The following is a 21,214-nucleotide window of genomic DNA, read 5'->3' as shown; positions in this document are numbered from 1 at the left end:
CTCAAGCAAGTAAAATTTTCTTTAATTTACTCAGCAGTGCTGATCTTTCTTGAGGAAGGGACATGGTGATAGTCCAGGATAACACAAAAGTTAGTGTGTTCTATTTTTTATTCTTGTCTTTTAAATGTAACTTTAAAAAAGCCACAAGTACTACATAAGAGAGTTATTCGTCAGAAAATATAGATAACTGAAAAGAAGGAAATAAAACTAAAAATTACCCTAATCCCACTGCTCAGAAAGAAAAAAATTTTAAGTTTAATTTAGTACATATCTTTCCAGATTTGTGAATGCTTTCTGTTGTGAATAAACATAAAAAAATAGAAATATTTTAAGATGGGGTCATAAGGTACGTACTGTTTGGAAAGTGCTTTTTTCCACGTAAAAATAAATCATTCATATGTTCCATGTCAATATATGTAATTATAGCTATTACAGCATTTAAAAAAGTTACTCTAGCAGCTAGTTTCAATAATAGTTGTATGGTATGTTTTCACCTTTTGAAAAAATGTGGCACACCGTTCCACAGCAACATGTAAGTAATTCATTTCACTTTGTGAATAAATATTATTCTGCTGCAAACCACTGTATATTTGATGTGTGCCACAAGGAATAAATATTTACCATCGCAGATTAGCTGATTTTTCTTTCTGTTGGTGATTTACTTTAAGAAACTTCTCTTTTTAACTTCTAACCCATTTTTAGACAGAGTGATATTTTTTTTACTGGAATGTGATTACTTAGTGATAATACTTTAAATTTGATAATTTAAAAAGTATTGCTTATGTAGGAAAATAGATGGTCAACTTTTCTTGCTTTCTGTCGACCAAAAATTCTGTTAATTTTGATTGTCCTACTTAATAACAACAATAGTAATACCTTGTGTTCACAATATGATAATAAAAAAAAGAAGCATAAAAAATTATACTTGGCTTTCCACAAAGAAAAAGAGGTACCAAGTTTTTTTAAATGTAAATAATAAGTACTAGTTAGTTGGCATATGAACACACCCACTGGAATTATGTCTGGCATATGAATGTTCCTGAAGTAATGCTGACTCAGAGGACTTGAAGTGATTCAGGTCAAGGACCTTCCCGTCTGAAATGAGTACCACTTCCTCAACAGGCTGGGGCAGTGGTCATCATGAGTGCCTGGGATGTGGACACTTGTTGATTCAGAAGCAAGAAGATCAACAAAGTAGGCAACTATAGCCAGGCTAAGGAGATTATGGAAGCCACTTGCTGAGAGGCCAAGGACTTAGCAGGCCTGGCTGTGGGATCAGACTGCTGCAGAAACAGAAGTTTGGACCAGACTCCATGGGAGAGAACACCTGCCTCTGCCACTGGGGGCAGGAGCAGTCCTGGGCCTGTAGGGACCCATTGCTGGAGGCATGAAGAGTCAGGGTCCTTGGTTGGGCACACCTTGCCTCTGGAAGTTAGTAGGAGCTAAAATTGAGGGGGTCTTTTTTATGGTATGTAAAGTGTATACAATCATAGAAAATAAAGCATACAAATATCTTGTATTGTTTTAGCATCAAAGTTCAAAATAAACTTCAAAAATTATAGATGTCCCAGGAAATAAATTAAAGGGATAGAGATACTTTACAAGAATGAGTATATCAGGACATTTAGAAACTAACTTTAGTTTCTATTCTTACTTTAACGATGAAACTTGAAGTTGTCTTTTAAGATGTAAGCCTCCCTAAATGTAAGCCACTATGGAGAACAGTAGGAAAGGTCCTTAAAAAACTAAAAACAGAGCTACCATGTGATCCAGCAATTCCACTCCTGGGCATATATCTGCAGAAAACCATAATTTGAAGATACATGCATCTCTGTATTCATTGCAGCATTATTTACAGTAGCCAGCACATGGAAGCAATCTAAATGTCCATCAACAGAGGAATGGATAAAGAAGATGTAGTATAATTATACAATGAAATATTACTCAGCCCCTTAAAAAGAATGAAATCATGCCATTTGCAGCAACATGTATGGACCTAGAGATTCTCATACTGAGTAAAGTAAGTCAGAGAGAGAGAGAGAAGTATCATGAGATCACTTATATGTGGAATGTAAAAAGTACAAAATGAACTTATCTACAAAACAGAGAGTTACAGATTAGAAAGTAAACGTGTTATCAGGGAGTTAGGGAGGAGGAAGGCATAAATTGGAAGCTTGGGAATGACATTTATACACTACTATATATAAAATAGGTAACTAATAAAGACCTATTGTACAGCACAGGGAACAAAGCTTAATTCTCGGGCATGGCCTATATGGGAACAGAGTCTGGAAAAAGAGTGGATGTATGTATATGTATGCCAGATTCACTTTTTCTGTACAGCAGGAACAAACACAACATTGTAAATGTGCATACTCAGTCGCTTCAGTTGTGTCCTACTCTTTGCAACCCTATGGACTGTAGCCCACCAGGCTCCTCTGTCCATGGGATTCTCCAGGCAAGAATACTGGAGTGGGTTGCTCTACCATCCTCAAGGAATCTTCCCAACCCAGGAATCGAACTCATGTCTCCTGTGTCTCCTGCATTACAGGTGGATTCTATACTCCAATAAAAATTAAAAACAACAACAAATAACAATAACAACAAACCCCTGTAAACCTCCCTAAAAAAATGTGATGGGGGTAAGCAGCCACCAGAGGGCAGCCACAACTTGGTTTAAACTACATGTCTGAACAGTAAAGTTGTTTGTTGGAAAATTTGAAAGGACTGCTTCCCTGATGGCTCAGACAGTAAAGCGTCTTCCTACAATGTGGGAAACCCGGGTTCAAACCCTCGGTGAGGAAGATTTACTGGAGAAGGAAATGGTAACCCACTCTTTTTGGAAAATCCCATGGATGGAGGAGCCTGGTAGGCTACAGTCCATGGGGTCACAAAGAGTCAGACACTACTGAACGATCTCACTTTCTTTATTACTTTTTGAATGAGAGCAAATAAAATAAAAAGAAAGTTAAGTAAAATTTACAAAACTTAGAATTAATACATTCTTTGACTTTTCAGTTACCGAGTAGCATTTTTTGCTTTTGCTTACAACTGCAGTCTTTCTCTGATTTGACTTTGTGTTAGTCGATTCTTTTGTGTCCGACTCTTTGCAATCCCATGGACTGTAGACCACCAGGCTCCTCTGTCCATAGGGATTCTTCAGCCAAGATTACTGGAGTGGGTTGCCATTTCCTATTCCAGGGTATCTTTCTGACCCAGGGGTGGAATTGCATCTCTTTCGTCTCCTGCATTGGCAGGTGGGTTCTTTACCACTAGCGCCACCTGGGAAGTGCTTGACTTTACCTGATGATATTTGTCTTATCACCTTGTAGTTAAAGAAATACACATATAAACATACACCGTGTTTATATATTGTTTTTATTTTAAAATTCTATCTTTTTGACTCTGTGCTCGAAGAACAAGTGGTTATATAGCAAGGTGATTTATGGAGGAGCAGAAGAAAACTTCTTGGCTTATCATTTCAAAAGAATAGGGAAAAGTCTGCTCTCTATTCTTATAAAAGTGAGAACCCACCCCTTTTCCAAAGCAGTTTTCTGCTGCCAGCCAGATGTTGCTTGAAATGTACAACCTCTATCCTTTAGTAGTTTTAAAATTTGCCTTGGGTTGAATCTAAAGGGGAACATTTAAAAGTACAGATTCCCCACCCTAGATTCACTGAATTTCAAGGGAGAAGGATTTTTTTTTTTTAAGGTTCCCTGGTGATTCTGATGCAAAGTCCAGGAAAATGCCTGGCAACTTTTCTCCCTTGTAACTTGTGAGAACTATACTAGTAAGAGAATTTTTCAGAACTAACCTTTTTAAAAGTTTGAATTATTGGAAACAGGTATTTAAAATATCTACAAATAGTGCATGTAGTAAGATTTAAGCAGGGATTTTAATACAACTTTGTAAAAAATTTTAATATGTAGACTACATTTTCGTGAAGTTTGTTACTTGGGAGTTTCTTCTTCACACTGATGGCTATCGAAGTACAAGATTTGTTTTTTGAATTTTGGAAATGGAAATGTACTGTCCTGCTTAGCAGCTATTCAAGAAAGATCGTGAAGCCAGAGTAATTGGAGTTCCTTTTAATGACTTGACTTGGAGATTTGCTCACTCTGAGAGTAACCGATGTACAAGTGGATATTCATCAGAATGTTAGGGTATAATTTTTAAAAATTGCTTATAATTTATTTGGTATACAATTAATATATTATGTGTTCATTACTGTCTAAGCTATGAAAATAATGTGTGGTTTACAGACGAGCGCTTGAGCAACGAGGAGAAAGAGCACTTATGTAAGGACATTCTAACATACTGTGAATGCAGAGGAGAGCCCTGGATTATTTTGATTTGCATGTCATTTTGTTATCCACCATTTTGGTATCATTGGAGAAGTTCTCCCTTCCTTACCCCATGTCTAAACATAGAGACTGGTTTTAGATCCAGCTGTTAAGTCATTCTTCTTAGACCTTACTTTATCTAGTGGCTTACCATTAATTAATTCAAAGCATGATGACAATTCACATGTGCACATTTTTGAAAGATGGTTTGGTCAGGTGATGGGTGTCTTGGGGAAATGATCTTCTCTCCTCAAAAGGCTCAGGAAAAAAAGGAGATTCTGTCATGAGAGGAACTATTGATAGACGAAGCAGGGAGGTAAGAAACCTCATTTGGGACCTAGTCAAGCTAACTTTGACATCGCCTTTGCTTTAAAAAACCAAGCAGGCTTCTCCGTGTTCTATTTTGGTGCTGAGCTTCATAAACTAAAGCAATGTCTTTGGCCACTTGCTCATAAGATCCAGCTTGACCTTTTGGTGGAAGCCCTGTTAAGAGAGAAAACACTGAAGAAAGCACAAACACAGAAACTTTGAATTAGTTCTCAACAAACGAGGGTCTATTTTTTTTTTTTTTTACCTTAAAAGAAAGCAAAAAAGGAAGACTGGCTTTGAGTAACATTTATCAAATTTAGACTAAAATAAACCTAGAGGTTTATAAGGTCCAGTTTGTGGAGTAAAATATTGGCATGAAGAGAATGGAAACATTGCATGTAGGAAAGTGTACGGTAGAATTAGAAGGGAAAAATCGCAAGTCATGACCCGATGTTACTACAGCCACACCAGCTTACTTATAATAGGAATTCAGTGTGTTATAACAAAGAGGGTTCTGTAAATGTGCCATGATAGAAATGGCTAATACTTCTAATAGCTGCTATTTTTTGAGCACTTACTGTGTGCCAGCTAGTGTTAAGTACTTTGCCTACATCGTCCCAATTATTTTTAAGGATTCTTTTGCACAGAGGGCCTCTGCAACTTTTTTGCTTTCAATCATTTAATTCTTTTGAAAGGCATTTCTTTATGTAAACACTTCCCTGTGGATTTGGGATTTTCGGAAATAAAAGGGAAAATATTAGCTAACCTTGTACAAGAGAAAATGATGATATTGGGCACGTGGTATAAACTCTCCCCAGATTTCCCAGACTGTGATCCAAAGAATATTCCTTTGGGAGATATTAATAGGTGTTTTGTGAAAAATGGGTTTTAAAACACTGCATTCTGTATCCTCCTGTTGGGAGTTCACTAAGCCACGCTGGGTTATTAAAGGCTCTGAGAAGTTCTGCTCTAAAGAAACTTTAAAGAAAAGTGTTGAATATTTTCCTAATTTAGGTAAGCACAGAACGCTGTGTGTGGGAGTAGGGGTACACATTCCGTGAGGGCCTGTTTGGTATTGGAGACAATTCTGTATGCTGTATTGTATTTGTGCACATCTTATGGTGCGCTGAGGTACTGGCTGTCTTTGCTCTGGACTGCCTTTTTAAGAATATATTTTTAAATCTTTACAGGGAATAGTCTTGGAAGATAGAGATAATATCTCCATCTAGAGTGAAGCACAGGTGTGTGTGTGTGTGTGTGTGTGTGTGTTTTGTCTAGTGTAGTAAAGATAGTCATCTCTTCCAGGCAAAATTACTGACCATTATAAAATATTTGGTTTCCCTAAGTGCTGGGTTCTTTTTCTGTAACCCAACCCACAACCTATGTAGATGTTACCTTGCTTCTTTTTGCATGATGGGAATTTGGGCTCCGGGAACTAGGACAAATGCTGAATTCTGGCTCTTGTGATTGCTATAAGTAATAAAATTCTTTGCTTTTTGAGTCTTCTGCAAGCATCCATAAAACTGTGACTGATTAACTTGTTAGCTTGCAAGTAGGGTAAAATCTTAGACCCTTCACAATTCTTGACAGTTAGGAAATGCTGACATACGTCCTTGGAGGCAAATGAGTCTACTTCTGGCTGAGTACGCTAGGGTGGGATGGGATGGAATACCTGGGGGAAAGCTATAAAGAATGGAAAAAAAAGGAAAGATTCAGCAACATATGTCTCCAAAGTGCAAGGACCTTCCAAACATTCTGGAATATTGACTCTCCTTGCAATTTTGCTCCTCTGAGACAATCTCAGTTGCTGTTGTTTTCATTTTAGGTTGTATTTTCTAGACATAAATTATATTTTGCTACTGTTCTTTTTTGTGCTTTATTTTTCCAGATGTAGAATCTCTATGTATAAAGTGAAACACAAAGTGGTGGTGGATCACTAGTAATGCAGCTTTTAGATTCGAGAAAATCTTTTAGATCTAAGAAAAATGAAAGAAATACACATTTATTAACTATATATTGTATACTTGGCACTCTGCTAGGCACTTTCCATGTGTTTATTTTTAATGCAATCTTCCATGTTACTAAAAATTTTGCTATTATTATATTCAAGAAAAAACTTGGGGCTCTGAGGTGGTGGTTGTCATATTCATAGCTAGCATTTATAGAAAACTTCATGAACTCCAGCTACTATGCTAATAGTATATTATACTATATAATAGTATATAGTATAGGATATTTTCTCACTTAATTCCCATAATGACCCTGAAATAGTTACTATTATTATCAGATTTTATTCTAAGGAATGAAGGACCAGAGAGGAAATATCCTAGGTCATACAATTAGCAGAGCAGTGATCTGAATGCAGATATGCATTTATGACTTCAATATCAGGCCATCCCCTCAATCCTTGATTTAAGGTTTTATGAAAACAACTGCACAGTATGACTTGAGCTTAAGGTGAATAGTTAGAATCCAAACCAGACATTTTGGAGAGGAAAGAGGGGCACCAGGACCATAGGAGTAAGCCCAGACTGTCATGAAAAGCATGTGTGCAGTCAGTCAGTCATGAGCAAATAAAACACTCAAGCTAAGTTCCAGGATAGACGGTCATATTTGAACTACTGGTTTTTGACAGTTGTGATTCTATGGTATTAAGTCCCATTGAGTCAATATGTTGAATTAAAATAGTTTTAAGTATTTTAGTGTGCTTTTAAAAGAGTTTTATTGCCAAAGAAGACCCACCCTTATTGACAGTTCCAATAGAGATAAAATGGATTACTGCACATCCTTTTCTCACACCTCAGTGTTTTATGGGTCTCCAGAAATTAGTAGGAGGAATATTTATGACATTTTTAAAACAAAACAGAAGAGAAGTATGTTCCTCTTTTTCCCTCCACCCCCACAAACTGAGGAACGTGATTGACTTGGCTTTATAGGGTCCACATTCCTCATCTAAATGAAACCCAGCTGAGCATGGAAAATTGCAACACTATCTTGTCCTCCCAGTGTCAACTGACAAAGGATAAAATACTTCAACTTTGCTTTCCTTGATGTCATTTTCAGTGAGAGTTAAAACAAAGGGAGAATAGCATTTAACATACAGATCTACAATAATTGTGGTAGTTTTCTTATGGTGGCTTATACACAATTGTTCAATTACCCTCTACAGGGTATTACAGTGGTTTTCAATTGGCTTTTCTCTATGGCACTACTCGTTCGATTTTTTTTATATCAGTGTTAGATTAGCTTTGTTAATATTTACACTTTGTGCATCTATACTGGAGTATTTTTTCAAAGACTATATTCTGTGGAATGATCCCACTATCAAATCTTTTGGAGATTAACCATATACTTTAGCATGTCAAAGACTAAGAGAAATACTAGAAATAACTTGTTCACTTTGTTTAGCCTAGCATTTCCTACCTACATTTAGATGCCAAATGCCTTTTCATTTTTGGTGGAGCATCTATTAACTTTCTATGGAATATTAGAAGTATATTTTGGAATCTATTGAAAGAGAAAGTGAAAGGGTTATAGTCACTCAGTTGTGTCTGACTCTGTGTGACCCCATGGACTATAGCCCGCCAGGCTTCATCTGTCCATGGGATTTCCTAGGCAAAAATGCTGGAGTGGGTAGCCGTTCCCTTCTTCAGGGGAATCTTCCTGATCAGGGACTGAACCTGGGTTTCCTGCGTTAAGGGTGGATTCTTTACCATCTGAGCTACCAGGGAATCTTGGAATCCATTGGTATGTGTGTATTCCTCCTCTTGTTTCCTAAAATGCTACCCTTATTTGTCTTTATATCTCTTTTTTTCTCTCTTAATTTTGTGTTGTCATCACCTCTCCACTTTTTTTTTTGAGTAGTTTTGCCTTGGGATTTTAACAAATTCAACTAGAACAGTTTCTATTATTTATTGATCAAACTTATTCTAATTTCATTGGGCTTTGAATCTCTTAATCCCCCTGTTCCTGCCTACTGTGTTCCTTTTCAAACTTCTTTGTTCCTTTTTCAAACTTCTTACTTGAAAGCTTGCATTGTTTATTTTAATTTGTTTAGAATACTGAAAGCATTTAAGGCTATGAATTTGTCATTGAGTACAGTTTTGCCAACATACATGTTTAAGTGTAGTGATGATGCCATATGGCTTGGTGAAAATATCAAAGACTTAGGAGGCAGCTGGACCTTTATTAGGACCCTGCCACTTATTTAATAATCTTGAGACTCATGTTATGCTACTGTAAAATGAGACTATTAATACTTAACTTTCAGGTTTACTAAAAAGAGTAGAGTAGTTAGGTTTTATCTAGAGTTCATAGCACAGTACCTGGATGGTAGACTGTTGACCAATGGGTGCGTGCCATTATTATTTTTATGTTTCTACAAATACTCTATAATTTAAATTTTTTTTCTTGATACAGTTGTCCAGTAGCTGTCTCGGAGAGTAATTTTGCTTGCCAAATAGCAAGATTTAAGAGCATACAGTTTTCCTAATATTTAGTTGTTATTTGTAAGCTGGTCAGACCATGGTGGTCTTTAGAGTTTTGCATAGCTAAACCCACATAGGTAAGACAGATATATGAATTTTGGTGGAAATAGTTTTTGAAGGTCCAACTCTGCCTAACCTGGTTTTCCTGTTCAGAGCCAGAGTCACATGGTTAGTAGAAATTACTCCTGCTGCTGGTCGATTGTTGACAGATATTTTTACTTTGCACTGGTGTGTAACTGGGCATTTTTGTGTGCTCTCAGGAGAATTAATGTTGAAATAGGAGAAAAGAGCAAACAAGTACTGTGTGCTAATTAGTATGTCAACCAGGAAGCTCCTTATATTTGTTCTTGTAAAGATAACCAAAGAAAAATATTTTATAATATTCCCAAGAAATTCATTCCAGCTTGTCCAACAGTTGCGTCAGGAGTTTTTTCTTATTCTAAAAATCCTTTATTTTGCTGTGTAATTCCATTATGATTGTGTTTTTATAAATCTTAGCTTCTTTTATGATAAACGTAGAAGCTTCCATGAAAAAATAGCTGATATTCTCAGGTTCAAGGTGTTCTTTTTGGCCATTACGCTAAAGTATTAAACTAAGTTAACTTTGTTTTGTTTCTTTCTTGTTTTAGCAGAAAAGTACTCTTGGAAAATAAAATTTGTTTGTTATTCAGAATAGAGGGTGACTTGAAGTAAAAATAATATAATTAAAAAATTAGGTCTGTAGGAGAGTGAATATCTAAGCAAATTTTTATGATAAACCTAGAAGTCATTTTTTTCCCAAGAGATTTCCCCCCATTTGCATGACATGTGGAATATTATGCTCTATGAGTTTCTCTATAGGATTTTAGAGTTAAGGAGCCATTTAGCTGCTAGTATCCTCTCTCCTTCACTCTCTCTTAAGGCACTGACCCATTCTATAATTCAGTTGAAGAGGAACTGACATGCATGTGAATAAGAGAGGGTTTATGGATTCCTTGAAGCTTGTTTCATCAATCACCTAGCCACTTAAGCAAGGAGACAGAAAACTAGGAATCATTTCCTGCAGTGCTACATGCTAGAAGATCCTTGTCTTAGGAATATAGATAATGTGTGCTACAATTAACACTTTTCTGTTTTATTCCTGTTCTTTTTAAAAAAAAAAAAAACACATAGCGTATGTGTTTACATATTAATTACAGAGGTAGGCAATTAAAATTTTGCATTTCCTAGCATCAAGACAAGTCTTTTATTGATGGGTAGTAATAATTACATGAAAACACATGTATGTTGATCAGTAATTTACCTTCAGTGACAATCATCTGTGTAATGTCTTTCTTCTGATACATCATTGGTAGAACACAATTTGGCAGTGAGATAGCAACAGTTGTTATCGATTTTGCATTCCTTTGGCAGAGTCGCATCAATTCTCTCATAACCTAGTCCAGCAGAGATATTAGATGGATTGCTGTACTGTACTTGCATTTGAAATTTCTTCTGTTTTTCCTGAGTATTTATTTTCCATCATCTTGTAACACTGTAGCATTGATTGGTACAAGTAATGTATTATTCATGCCATCTGGTTTCATTCCATTAGTGCTATCAGCATTAGTATTCAGTCTAAAGAGATACAATTATGTCAAAAGCTCTCTGGATCAGCTTGTCCCATTTTGCATTTGCTTCATATTCATAGAAGAGACTTCTTTTGTATAGTAGACCGTTTTATTTTGTTGGTGCCAATTGGAATGATATAAGAAGCTAAGATGAGGCTGATGTAAATGTGCCTTCTAAAATAGCTTTTTAGCTTACAAGTAATCATTGTACCAAATGTGGAAGATTTGGAAACATATTAAGGAGGAAAATAGTCATCTATAATTTGATCACCCTAGTCACATCTTGGTGTGCTGCGATTCATGGGGTCGCAAAGAGTCGGACACGACTGAGCGACTGAACTGAACTGAGTCACATCTTGATCCAGTGCCTTGCCTTCTACTTTTCTTTTTTTTTTAAGTTCATGTTGGACTTCTTTGGTAGTCCTGTGGCTAAGACTCTGCACTTCCATTGTAGGGGGCGTGGGTTTGATTCCTGGTCAGAGAGCTAAGATGCAGGATCTTGGCTATATGGTACAGCCAAAAGGAGACAAACAAAAAAATCAAAAACAAAAAACCCACAAGTAAAAGTTAGGTTTATGTTGTATATACAGTCTTGAATACTGACTTTTCCTTTAGTATTATATGTAATAAATATTCAGGAACACTTGATTTTTGATGCATTTATAATCATATTATTTTCAAACATTGTTAATTTTCAAGCATTCATAGTTTTCCACACTTGTATTTTTATCAGTAGTACTGCACATCATTGCTCATAAATCTTTGGTCATATCTCTGATTATTTCCTTGGGATAGATTTCTAGATGTGAAATTATTGGGTCAAAGAATATAAACATTTAAAGAGCTCTTGTTACATATTGCCAAACAACTTCCCCCAAACACTGAACCATTATCTTCTGATCAAAAAATATAATCTTCCTATTTTAATTTATATTGTTAAAATCATTTTTGGTGTCATTTATATAGCTTTGTCTTTTCAGTAACATATTCACTTTATTAGACACCTTAGGACATTATTATTATATCAGTATATTACTAAAATAATCAAAACAACTCAACGGATAGCTTCCTAATGCTATAAGCTGCCTGGTGGGCTGCCTTTCCTTAGCATGTAATTTTTGATGACTTAAGTTGTTAGATTCTATAGTTAAATGTATGAACAGAATTAAGGCATGGGTCGGAGCATTCAGATAGGTAACAACAGTTCTGCTGTCTGCTGTGGAAAAGTGAGAGCTACTGTCTATTGTCTCATGAATAATAACTGAATTTTTATTGTGTTTTACCCATGCTTTTACCTAGTTCCTAGAACCATTTAGTGATCTAGTCTTTTATTTATAAATATGTCTAAATTGGTAGAAAGTCTAGGTAATCTATCAAAACAGGTTACATTTGAAGTAATGTATCTGCTCATTGATTTATTCAGTCTTAAGTAATGGGAATTTAGAATGTCCAGTGATGGTCATGACATAATTCTGTATGAATTTAAAATTAAAAGTGGCTTTGATCATATATAATATCTAGAAAACGCTAAGTTCAAAGGAAATATTTTAATGAGAGTGTTGTAACTCTGTTAACTACTTTCAGACTTCTATCATAGGACATTTTGAAGAATATTAGGAAATCTCACATTCTCTGTAAAGACTATATGAAATGAATAATGATTTGCATTCCTCTCCCCAAGCTTGTGGGAACACTGTTTTTGATAAAAAGTAATCACAATGCATGGGCATAATTCAAATACTGCGTTTTAGGAGGGTCATTTTTACTTCTCTTTTTACTTGAGTATTTCTCTGTAGGTCCTGTATTAGTAGACTTCTTATTGATGGTGAAGGGAAGGAAACACTGGAATTATCAAGATACTTGGAATAACTTAAAATTTTTTTCTGTAACATTTACTAGCTGTATGATGCTTGTCAAGTTCTAGATACTTTCTAAGCCCCAGTTTTCTCATCTGTTAATGAGGGATGACATTACCTCAAATATTTAAGGGAATAATGAGTGAAATGCCCCATTTATAGGAGATCTTTAATAGAAGTTTTTGCTTTTCATGTCCTTTTATGTAACATATGTGGAAGGTTAAGTCTAGACTAAGAACTCTGCTGAAAGGTATTAAACCATGGATAGACCTAGAGATTATCATGCTGAACGAAGTCAGTCAGACAGAGAGACAAATATTATACAGTACCACTTACATGTGGAATCAAAAAAAGGCTACAAATGAACTTACCTATAAAAAAGAAATAAAATTACTTATGGTTAACATACAAACTTATGGTTACCAGGAAGTAAGGGAGGGGGAAGGGTAAAATTGGAAGATTGGCATTAACACATTCACACCTACTATATATAAAACAGATAACGGGCCTGGTGCACTGGGAAGACCCAGAGGGATCGGGTAGAGAGAGAGGTGGGAGGGGGGATCGGGATGGGGAATACATGTAAATCCATGGCTGATTCATGTCAATGTATGACAAAAACCACTACAATATTGTAAAGTAATTAGCCTCCAAATAATAAAAATAAATGAAAAAAAAATGTAAGAAACTAAAAAACAAACAAAAAAAACCAGATAACCAATAAGGACCTACTGTATAGCAAAGAAAATTCTATTCAATACTCCGCAGTGGCCTATTTGGGAAAAGAATCTGAAAAAGAGTGGATATATGTATATGTCTAACAGACTCACTCTGCTGTACACCTGAGACTAACACAACATTGCAATTCAACTACACCCTAATAAAATAAAATAAAATAAGACACTAAACCATCAAGCATTCAGCAAGTAACACTCAGAAGAAAAATACTTTCAAAAATCTTTTTTCCCTTTTTATTCAATAGACATTCATCACTAGATAATTGAATTAAACGCCATACTTAGTGTGTGGGTTGACAACATTCTGTGTTTGCCACTCTCTTGGTACTAATATGTCCAGTTTGTGGGAATCACAATTATGAATATGTTATTCACAAAATAGCAGTGCATATCATCATGGAGATTTATTTTCCATGAAAATCATTAAATTGGTTCCAAGAGGATTTAGTGTGTTCTCTTGTGATGCTGAGTGGTCCCTTATGTTCTGATACATAGAAATGTAAGTGTTCAATTATTAGTATGATTTGGCCACTTATCACGTGGAAGCAAGGGTTCTGTGCCAAGTTATCAGGGCATTTTTGGGGGCCAGAGGTGGGGTCCATGGCGTTCACTTGACAGGTGGTTTAGCCCTCTCATGACCTTCAGTAGCCTTCTCCAGTTCTTTGATATGGAGAAATAACGCATTTGCAGTTTTTTATGGAAAATGCCATGCAAATTGAGCTTCAAGATGAGTCAGCCCCCTAAGTTCCAAGCAGTTGCTACACAGAGGCTAGAGCAACTACAATTTGGGACTGCTTGATTTAACCAAGAATTGTTGGTTTGCCATCATCTACTGTCTTTTTGCTATTTAACTCTTTCCTGAGTCCTAGAGATGTGGGAACCCTGTAACAAAAATGTGTGGCCGCTGCTATGACTGGATGTACACTTAGATCATATTTTTGCATTTATGAAATAAGTATGTTATAGTGTATTTGAAGGAAGATGCTCACTGGTTAAATTTTTATCTTTATCTTTGTTATTATTACTGATTGTTCAGATGATCATTACTCAGAAAGTTATTTTCTTAAGGCTTGTATAATTGACACTTGTAATCATGTAATTTATAATCTCACACTTCCAATACTGGAAATAATGAGTAAAAGTACTGTCTTTTAAGCCCAAACCAAAGGGCTTATTTAAGGTCTATTCATTTAACATTCCAGTTCACTGTTGACTACTATTGGCCATTATAGCTTTTTAGATCTACCTTGACTATGGCATTTGTGACATTGTATTGCAATCACTTGATAACACATCTGTTTTGTTAACAATATTGTGATCTGTTTGAGGGGAGGGGACCTTTTTCTTCAGTGATATCCCTAAGTGCCCCCGTTAAAATTGTCCCCATTGTAAATAAGTGCTAGATGAATATTTTCCAAATGATAATGGAAAATATCCATTTTTTCCATGGATAATGGAAATCATCCATTATTGTGTCTGACTCTGTGACCCCGTGGACTGCAGCATGCCAGGCTTCCTTGTCCATCACCAACTCCCAGAGCTTGCTCAAACTCATGTCCATCAAGTCAGTGATACCATCCAACCATCTCATCCTCTGTCATCCCCTTCTCCTCCTGCCTTCAATCTTTCCCAGCATCAGAGTCTTTTCCAATGAGTTAGTTCTTTGCATTGGGTGGCCAAGGTACTGGAGCTTCAGCTTTAGTAGCAGTCCTTCCAATGAATATTCAGGACTGATTTCCTTTAAGATGGACTGGTTGGATCTCCTTGCAGTCCAAGGGACTCTCAAGAGTTTTTTCCCACACCACAGTTCAAAAGCATTAATTCTTGAGCTTTCTTTATAGTCCAACTCTCACATCCATACATGACTACTGAAAAAAACCATAGTTTTGACTATACTGGCCTTCGTCCTATAGGTCAAATGATCTTGAAATGACTTACATATGAAATATTACATAAAACACTCAAGTTATAAAGCATTAGCAGTCTGAGATTATTTTTGTGTTACTTGACTTAGAACTGTGATGTGATTTATTAAACATGAATTTTGATGGTAATATTTGTACATGAATGAGGAAATTTTGATAGATGATTCAAAATGCCAGGAATTATTATTTAAAAATTTGAAGTATAATTGGTTCATAATATTAGTTTTAGATATACAACATAGTGCTTCAATATTTTTATAGTTTACGTATCATTCAAAATTATACAAAATTATCAATTATATTCCCTGTGCTGGGTACATCCCTGTGACTTATTTACTTTATGAAACTGATAGTTGTACCTATTAATCCCCTTCACCCCTTCACCTATTTTGCTCCTTCCCTTATCCCCCTCAGTTCTGGCAACCACTAGTTTGTTCTCTGTATCTGTGAAATTATTTCTGTTTTGCTGTATTTGTTCATTTGTTTTGTTTTTTAGATTCCAAATAATAGTGAAAGCATGCAGTATTTGTAAACAGCAACACCACCAATAACAACAAAATATCAGAAATTAATGAAACAGCCTATTGCTTTAAAGTGCCAGTTGGATCAGCCTTCTGCAATCCATCTCTCTTTATCACAGTTTTGTCAGCTTCAGGTACATCTCAAATATTTAATTCTTCTAGAAGGATAATTAGAAACCACCTAATTCACTGTCCTCTCTGTTATAAATTGAGTTAGGGTAAATTGAAACTTGCCTTGGCAATGCATTCTTTAAAGTCAGAGCAAGGTTTGCCCTGTTGTAAAAGGCCATGCAGTTGACCTCTCAGCTCCTATACTACTCTTCTTCCAAACAGTGGTTTGAAAGTATTCATTGAACAAAGCCAAGTACTGGATCCGGTTAGCTCCAGGGAATTTTTAATGGATATACATGAATGTTTGTCAAGCTACAGTTTTTTTTTTTTTTTTTTTTAGTTGGAGGCTAATTGCTTCACAACATTGCAGTGGGTTTTGTCATACATTGACATGAATCAGCCATAGAGTTACACGTATTCCCCATCCCGATCCCCCCTCCCACCTCCCTCTCCACCCGATCCCTCTGGGTCTTCCCAGTGCACCAGGCCCGAGCACTTGTCTCATGCATCCCACCTGGGCTGGTGATCTGTTTCACCATAGATAGTATACATGCTGTTCTTTCAAAACATCCCACCCTCGCCTTCTCCCACAGAGTCAAACTACAGTTTTAATTGCTGAATTTCAGATAGAGTGATATCAGTAAGACTTACTTCCAGTTTCTTTAGGAAAATTCTTTTAAATTTCACATTAATTCCTTGGTTAGAAACATTGAATTGCATTGAGGATTATTACTAGGCACAAGAAGTAAGAGCTTCTTAGATAATGGTGTTCATGTGTTTTTAGTATATCTTTGGAAACAGCTTTTACACTTGAACAAATAATATATTCTTCATCTTTGTTAGGAATGATATTAAGTTCTAAAACACAGAAATGAAAAAGACATGGGCTATCTTCTTTAGCAATTCGAATCCACTGGCAAAAAACCACAATTACAAAAAGTACTTTGTAATACCTTGTGATAAGGGCCACAGTAGAAGTTCTGTGTGGTTTGGTCTTTAAAATACCATAGAACTAAACTGATTGGCTACCTATATATATATATATATATAGGTATATATATATATTTGTATATAAAATACAATTGGGTCCTCACCTCATACCAATAACAAAAATAAATTCTAAGTGAATTAAATACCTAAATGTGAAAGATATGTCATTTACAAGAGAATAGAGAAGCATATCTTTATAACCTCAGGACAGGGAAGAATTTCCTAAAGAAGCTATAAAAAGCACAACTAGTCCTTAAAAGATGGATAAATTTGACAATGTTAAAATAGAAAACTTTTGTACAACAGAAGAAACTATAAATGAAATTGAGACAAAATGTTTTAGTTCATTCTCCCAACAAAGACTGTGTAATTGCTCAGTCATGTCAGACTCTTTGTGATCCCATGGACCATAGTCTGCCAGGCTCCTCTGTCCATGGGATTCTCCAGGCAAGAATACTGGAGTGGGTTACCATTTCTTTCTTCAAAAGACTACATATAAATAAGAAAAAGAAACCCTCTGGAAAAATGGGCAGTGGTTATGTGAGGAACATTCCCAAAGAGGAAATGTAAACAGCCAAAAAGTATATAAAAGGATGCTTAGCCTTGGGAGTAATCAAAGAAATGTAAACTAAAACCACAGTGAAATTCCATTTCACACATTTCAAACTGAAAAAAAAAATTAAAAATTAAAATGTCTGTTTGGATAAAGTATTGGCAAGTACAAGGAACCATGAGAACTTACCATATGCTACTGGTAGTAGGAGTACAAATTGGTACAATATTTGGAGAGCACTTAAAATGGATTAACTACATATGTCAGCATTTAAAACAATTTCAAAAGTACAATAGTGAGAGAAATTAACAGAGGAATGACTGTGGTGTGATGTCAGAGTTTAAAAACATTCAGAATATATTGTTTAGGTATACATATATAGTAGAAGACATGAGTTTGGGCAAACTCTGGGAGTTGGTGATGGACAAGGAGGCCTGTTGTGCTGCGGTCCATGGGGTCGCAAAGAATCGGACACAACTGAGCGACTGAACTGATATAGTAGAAGTATACAAACATTATATTCAGGGTACTGGTTACTTCTAGTGGAGGAGAGAGGGTAATATGATGGGAGCAAGGCCTGGAAGGACTTTGTGTCTAAAATGTTTCATTTCTTAAAATCTATGGCAGTATGGGGTCATATAAGACTTTTAAATGCTGAGTGTTTACCATATTATTTCCTATACCACTGGGTATATTTTAGCTGTTTCATACTAAAAGGAAAGGGAGAAAGAGAACAGTGGAGAATTAATTTTCTGAGGAAGGATCAAGGAGGAGCTGTTTGGAATAGGTGCCCTTTAAGCTGGACTTCCCTGGTGGCTCAGACGGTAAAGCGTCTGCCTACAGTGAGGGAGACCTGGGTTTAATCCCTTGGTCGGGAAGATCTCCTGGAGAAGAAAATGGCGACCCACTCCAGTATCCTTGCCTGGAAAATCCCATGGACAGAGGAGCCTGGTAGGCTACAGTCCATGGGTCGCAAAGAGTCGGACACGACTGAGCGACTTCACTTTCGCTTTTCAAGCTGATTTTGGAAAAGTGGTCTAGTATAGGAAAGGCATGGCATTATGAAATAGCATTTTTGTATTTAGAGACCTATATGCAATTTGTTATTTCTGCGGGTCTAAGACAGCGGTGTGGATGGAATGAGAAAACAGGAAGGTTATTATAGATGAACCTAGAGAATGAGCTAGGAGTCAGATATTATTACAGGATATCCATTCCCAAAGGAAGTAAATTTTCTAATCCACTGCTATTCTCTACTTTAGCCGGGTAATTCAGTTCATTGAATTATGATGACTAAAGCTTGTGAATAAGACCCGTTTGACCTTAGTTTGTAAACGTGGGTGGGTGCTTATAGAGTTTGGAGTGCTTTGCTGGTGCTATGGTAGATAGGCTACCAAGAATGAATACAGAGCTTTCAAGCTTCGAGCTGATTTACAAATAGCCAAAATCCGTACATTGTTGAGCAAACTTCATGGGTTATCCCTGCTGGCTCAGACAGTAAAGAATCTGCCTGCAATGCAGGAGACCCGGGTTTGATCCCCAGGTTGGAAAGATCCCTTGAAGAAGAGAATGGCTACCCACTGCAATATTCTTGCCTGGAGAATTCCATGGTCAGAGGAACCTGGCTGGCTACAGCCCATGGGACTTCAAAATTGGAATGACTGAGCAACTAACACTTTCACTTTCACAAAGCCTGGGGCCAGCTCAGGTTTGAGAGACATGCTAGGCATGGTCCTAGTTGTCTTCCCTGGGCTAGCTGTAAAGATCAGTTTCACCTTTTCTTACTATCATTATATTGCTCTGCCGTACATGTTTTTGTTTCATTTTTTAAAAAATGCGTTCATTTCTTATAAGAACATTGTCTTGGAGTGCTCTGGAGGGGAGTGTTTTGGTTTTTGAGTGACTGTGTGAGCTCTTACTGTTTTGCTTATATCAAATAAACTTATCTGAGTTTCAAAGAATGCCCTTTACAATATTATTTTGGGGAAAAATACTATTATCTTTCCTGTGCTGACCATGATTTCATTGATTTCTAATTTTCCTTCCTAGCCTTCATTATTCCAGATTGAAACATTTCTGTCTCTGTGAGGCAGTACCCACATCCATTTTCCCTCCTTCTCATTGATTCTTAAGGGAGCACCTTCCCCTCTAGTCATCTTTGATATCTAAAATAGGGCACATGGAACTGGCTGCAAGGTGGGCAAAGCAGATTTGGTCAACCTTAGCAGTCAGAGTTTTGCAGGAGATGCTTGTCTAGTACACTACATGGTAGACCAGGGAAATTTAATATGAAATCATAAAATGTTTTCAGTAATATGATGCAAAAGGATTAGAATTTAGAAATGGCAGTTTTCTAGCCATGTAATCTTGGAAATGACAGAAAGCGAAGAAGAACTAAAGAGCCTCTTGATGAAAGTGAAAGAGGAGAGTGAAAAAGTTGGCATAAAGCTCAACACTCAGAAAACTAAGATCATGGCATGTGGTCCCATCACTTCATGGCAAATAGATGGGGAAACAATGGAAACAGTGAGAGACTTTATTTTGGGGGGCACCAAAATCACTGCAGCTGGTGACTGCAACCATGAAATTAAAAGACGCTTGCTCCTTGGAAGAAAGGCTATGACCAACAAAGACAGCATATTGAAAAGCAGAGACATTACTTTGCCAACAAGGGTCTGTCTAGTCAAAGCTATGGTTTTTCCAGTAGTCATGTATGGATGTGAGAGTTGGACTGTAATGAAAGCTGAGCGCCAAAGAATTGATGCTTTTGAGCTGTGGTGTTGGAGAAGACACTTGAGAGTCCCTTGGACTGCAAGGAGATCCAACCAGTCCATCCTAAAGGAAATCAGTCCTGAATAGTCGTTAGAAGGACTGATGCTGAAGCTGAAACTCCAACACTTGGGCCACCCAATGTGAAGAGCTGACTCATTGGAAAAGACCCCGATGCTGGGAAAGATTGAAGGCAGGAGGAGAAGGGGACAACAGAGGATCAGATGATTGGATGGCAGCACCGACTCGATGGACATGAGTTTGAGTAGGCTCTTGGAGTTGGTGATGGACAGGGAAGCCTGGCATGCTGCAGTCCATGAGGTTGCAAGGAGTAGGACACGACTGAGCAGCTGAACTGATTGAACCAAATCTTAGAAAAGACTCTTAGTATCTCTAAGCCACAGTTTCATTCATTGAGTGATAGAAATAATTAAACTTACATAGTTTTGTAGTTTTAATTGATTTTAAACTGTATTGCAAATTATATAGTACCTTACAAATAGAAGATATTAATGTCATCAATGTTCTTCTTAGTGATATGTAACAGTCTTTTGGGCCATGTTAATAATGATGTCAGTGTGCTCATACCTTAGCGTAAACTAACTTTCATCCCTATTTTTAGTGGCTTTTGTTTCATAAAGAAAGGATAGATTGTCCATAGATGGTTTGCAGCTGGGGGAATCCCTTTTAACACATAAAAATCACTAAACTGTAGGATGGTTTTGGTGGAGAGGCTACTGTGTAGCACATACAGGGTTGTGGGCCACATTTCTTAGTTGTGGGGAGCTGTCCTCCAATCTTTGGATGCCATGCTCAAGGATTTGAGATCAATAAAGAGAAACTGCCAGAACTTAAGTATTTCATTCCCAAAGAAGTTTTTAAGAACCTAAAAGCCTTCTGAATTACAAAGCATTATGTTAAGTGATATAAAAGAGTCATTGGAGAGTCTTTTTTTAGTTTATTTTTAATTGAAGGATAATTGTTTTACAATATTGTGTTGGTTTATGCCATACATCAACATGAA

At 36.5% G+C, this 21,214-nt stretch overlaps 1 protein-coding gene across 7 annotated transcripts in view; it reads left to right on the top strand.

The window, feature by feature from the left end:
* The window catches only part of BBS9 (Bardet-Biedl syndrome 9), a 438,091-nt gene that overhangs the window by 260,865 nt on the left and 156,012 nt on the right, over positions 1-21,214 (top strand). Inside the window, exon 20 of one of the 7 annotated variants that reach the window (XM_061165398.1) lies at positions 15,743-15,849. The exons of the other annotated variants lie outside the window; for them this stretch is intronic. Within the exon in view, the coding sequence (XP_061021381.1) occupies positions 15,743-15,778 (36 nt within the window). The 3' untranslated portion in view covers positions 15,779-15,849. Of the gene's footprint in view, positions 1-15,742; positions 15,850-21,214 lie in introns of those variants that run through there. 7 annotated transcript variants of the gene reach the window in all.

The sequence above is a fragment of the Dama dama genome, chromosome 18 (assembly GCF_033118175.1).
Source record: "Dama dama isolate Ldn47 chromosome 18, ASM3311817v1, whole genome shotgun sequence".
NCBI lineage: Eukaryota > Metazoa > Chordata > Mammalia > Artiodactyla > Cervidae > Dama > Dama dama.
Note: the sequence above shows the minus strand (reverse complement) of the source record. Positions and strands in the feature narration are given on the sequence as shown.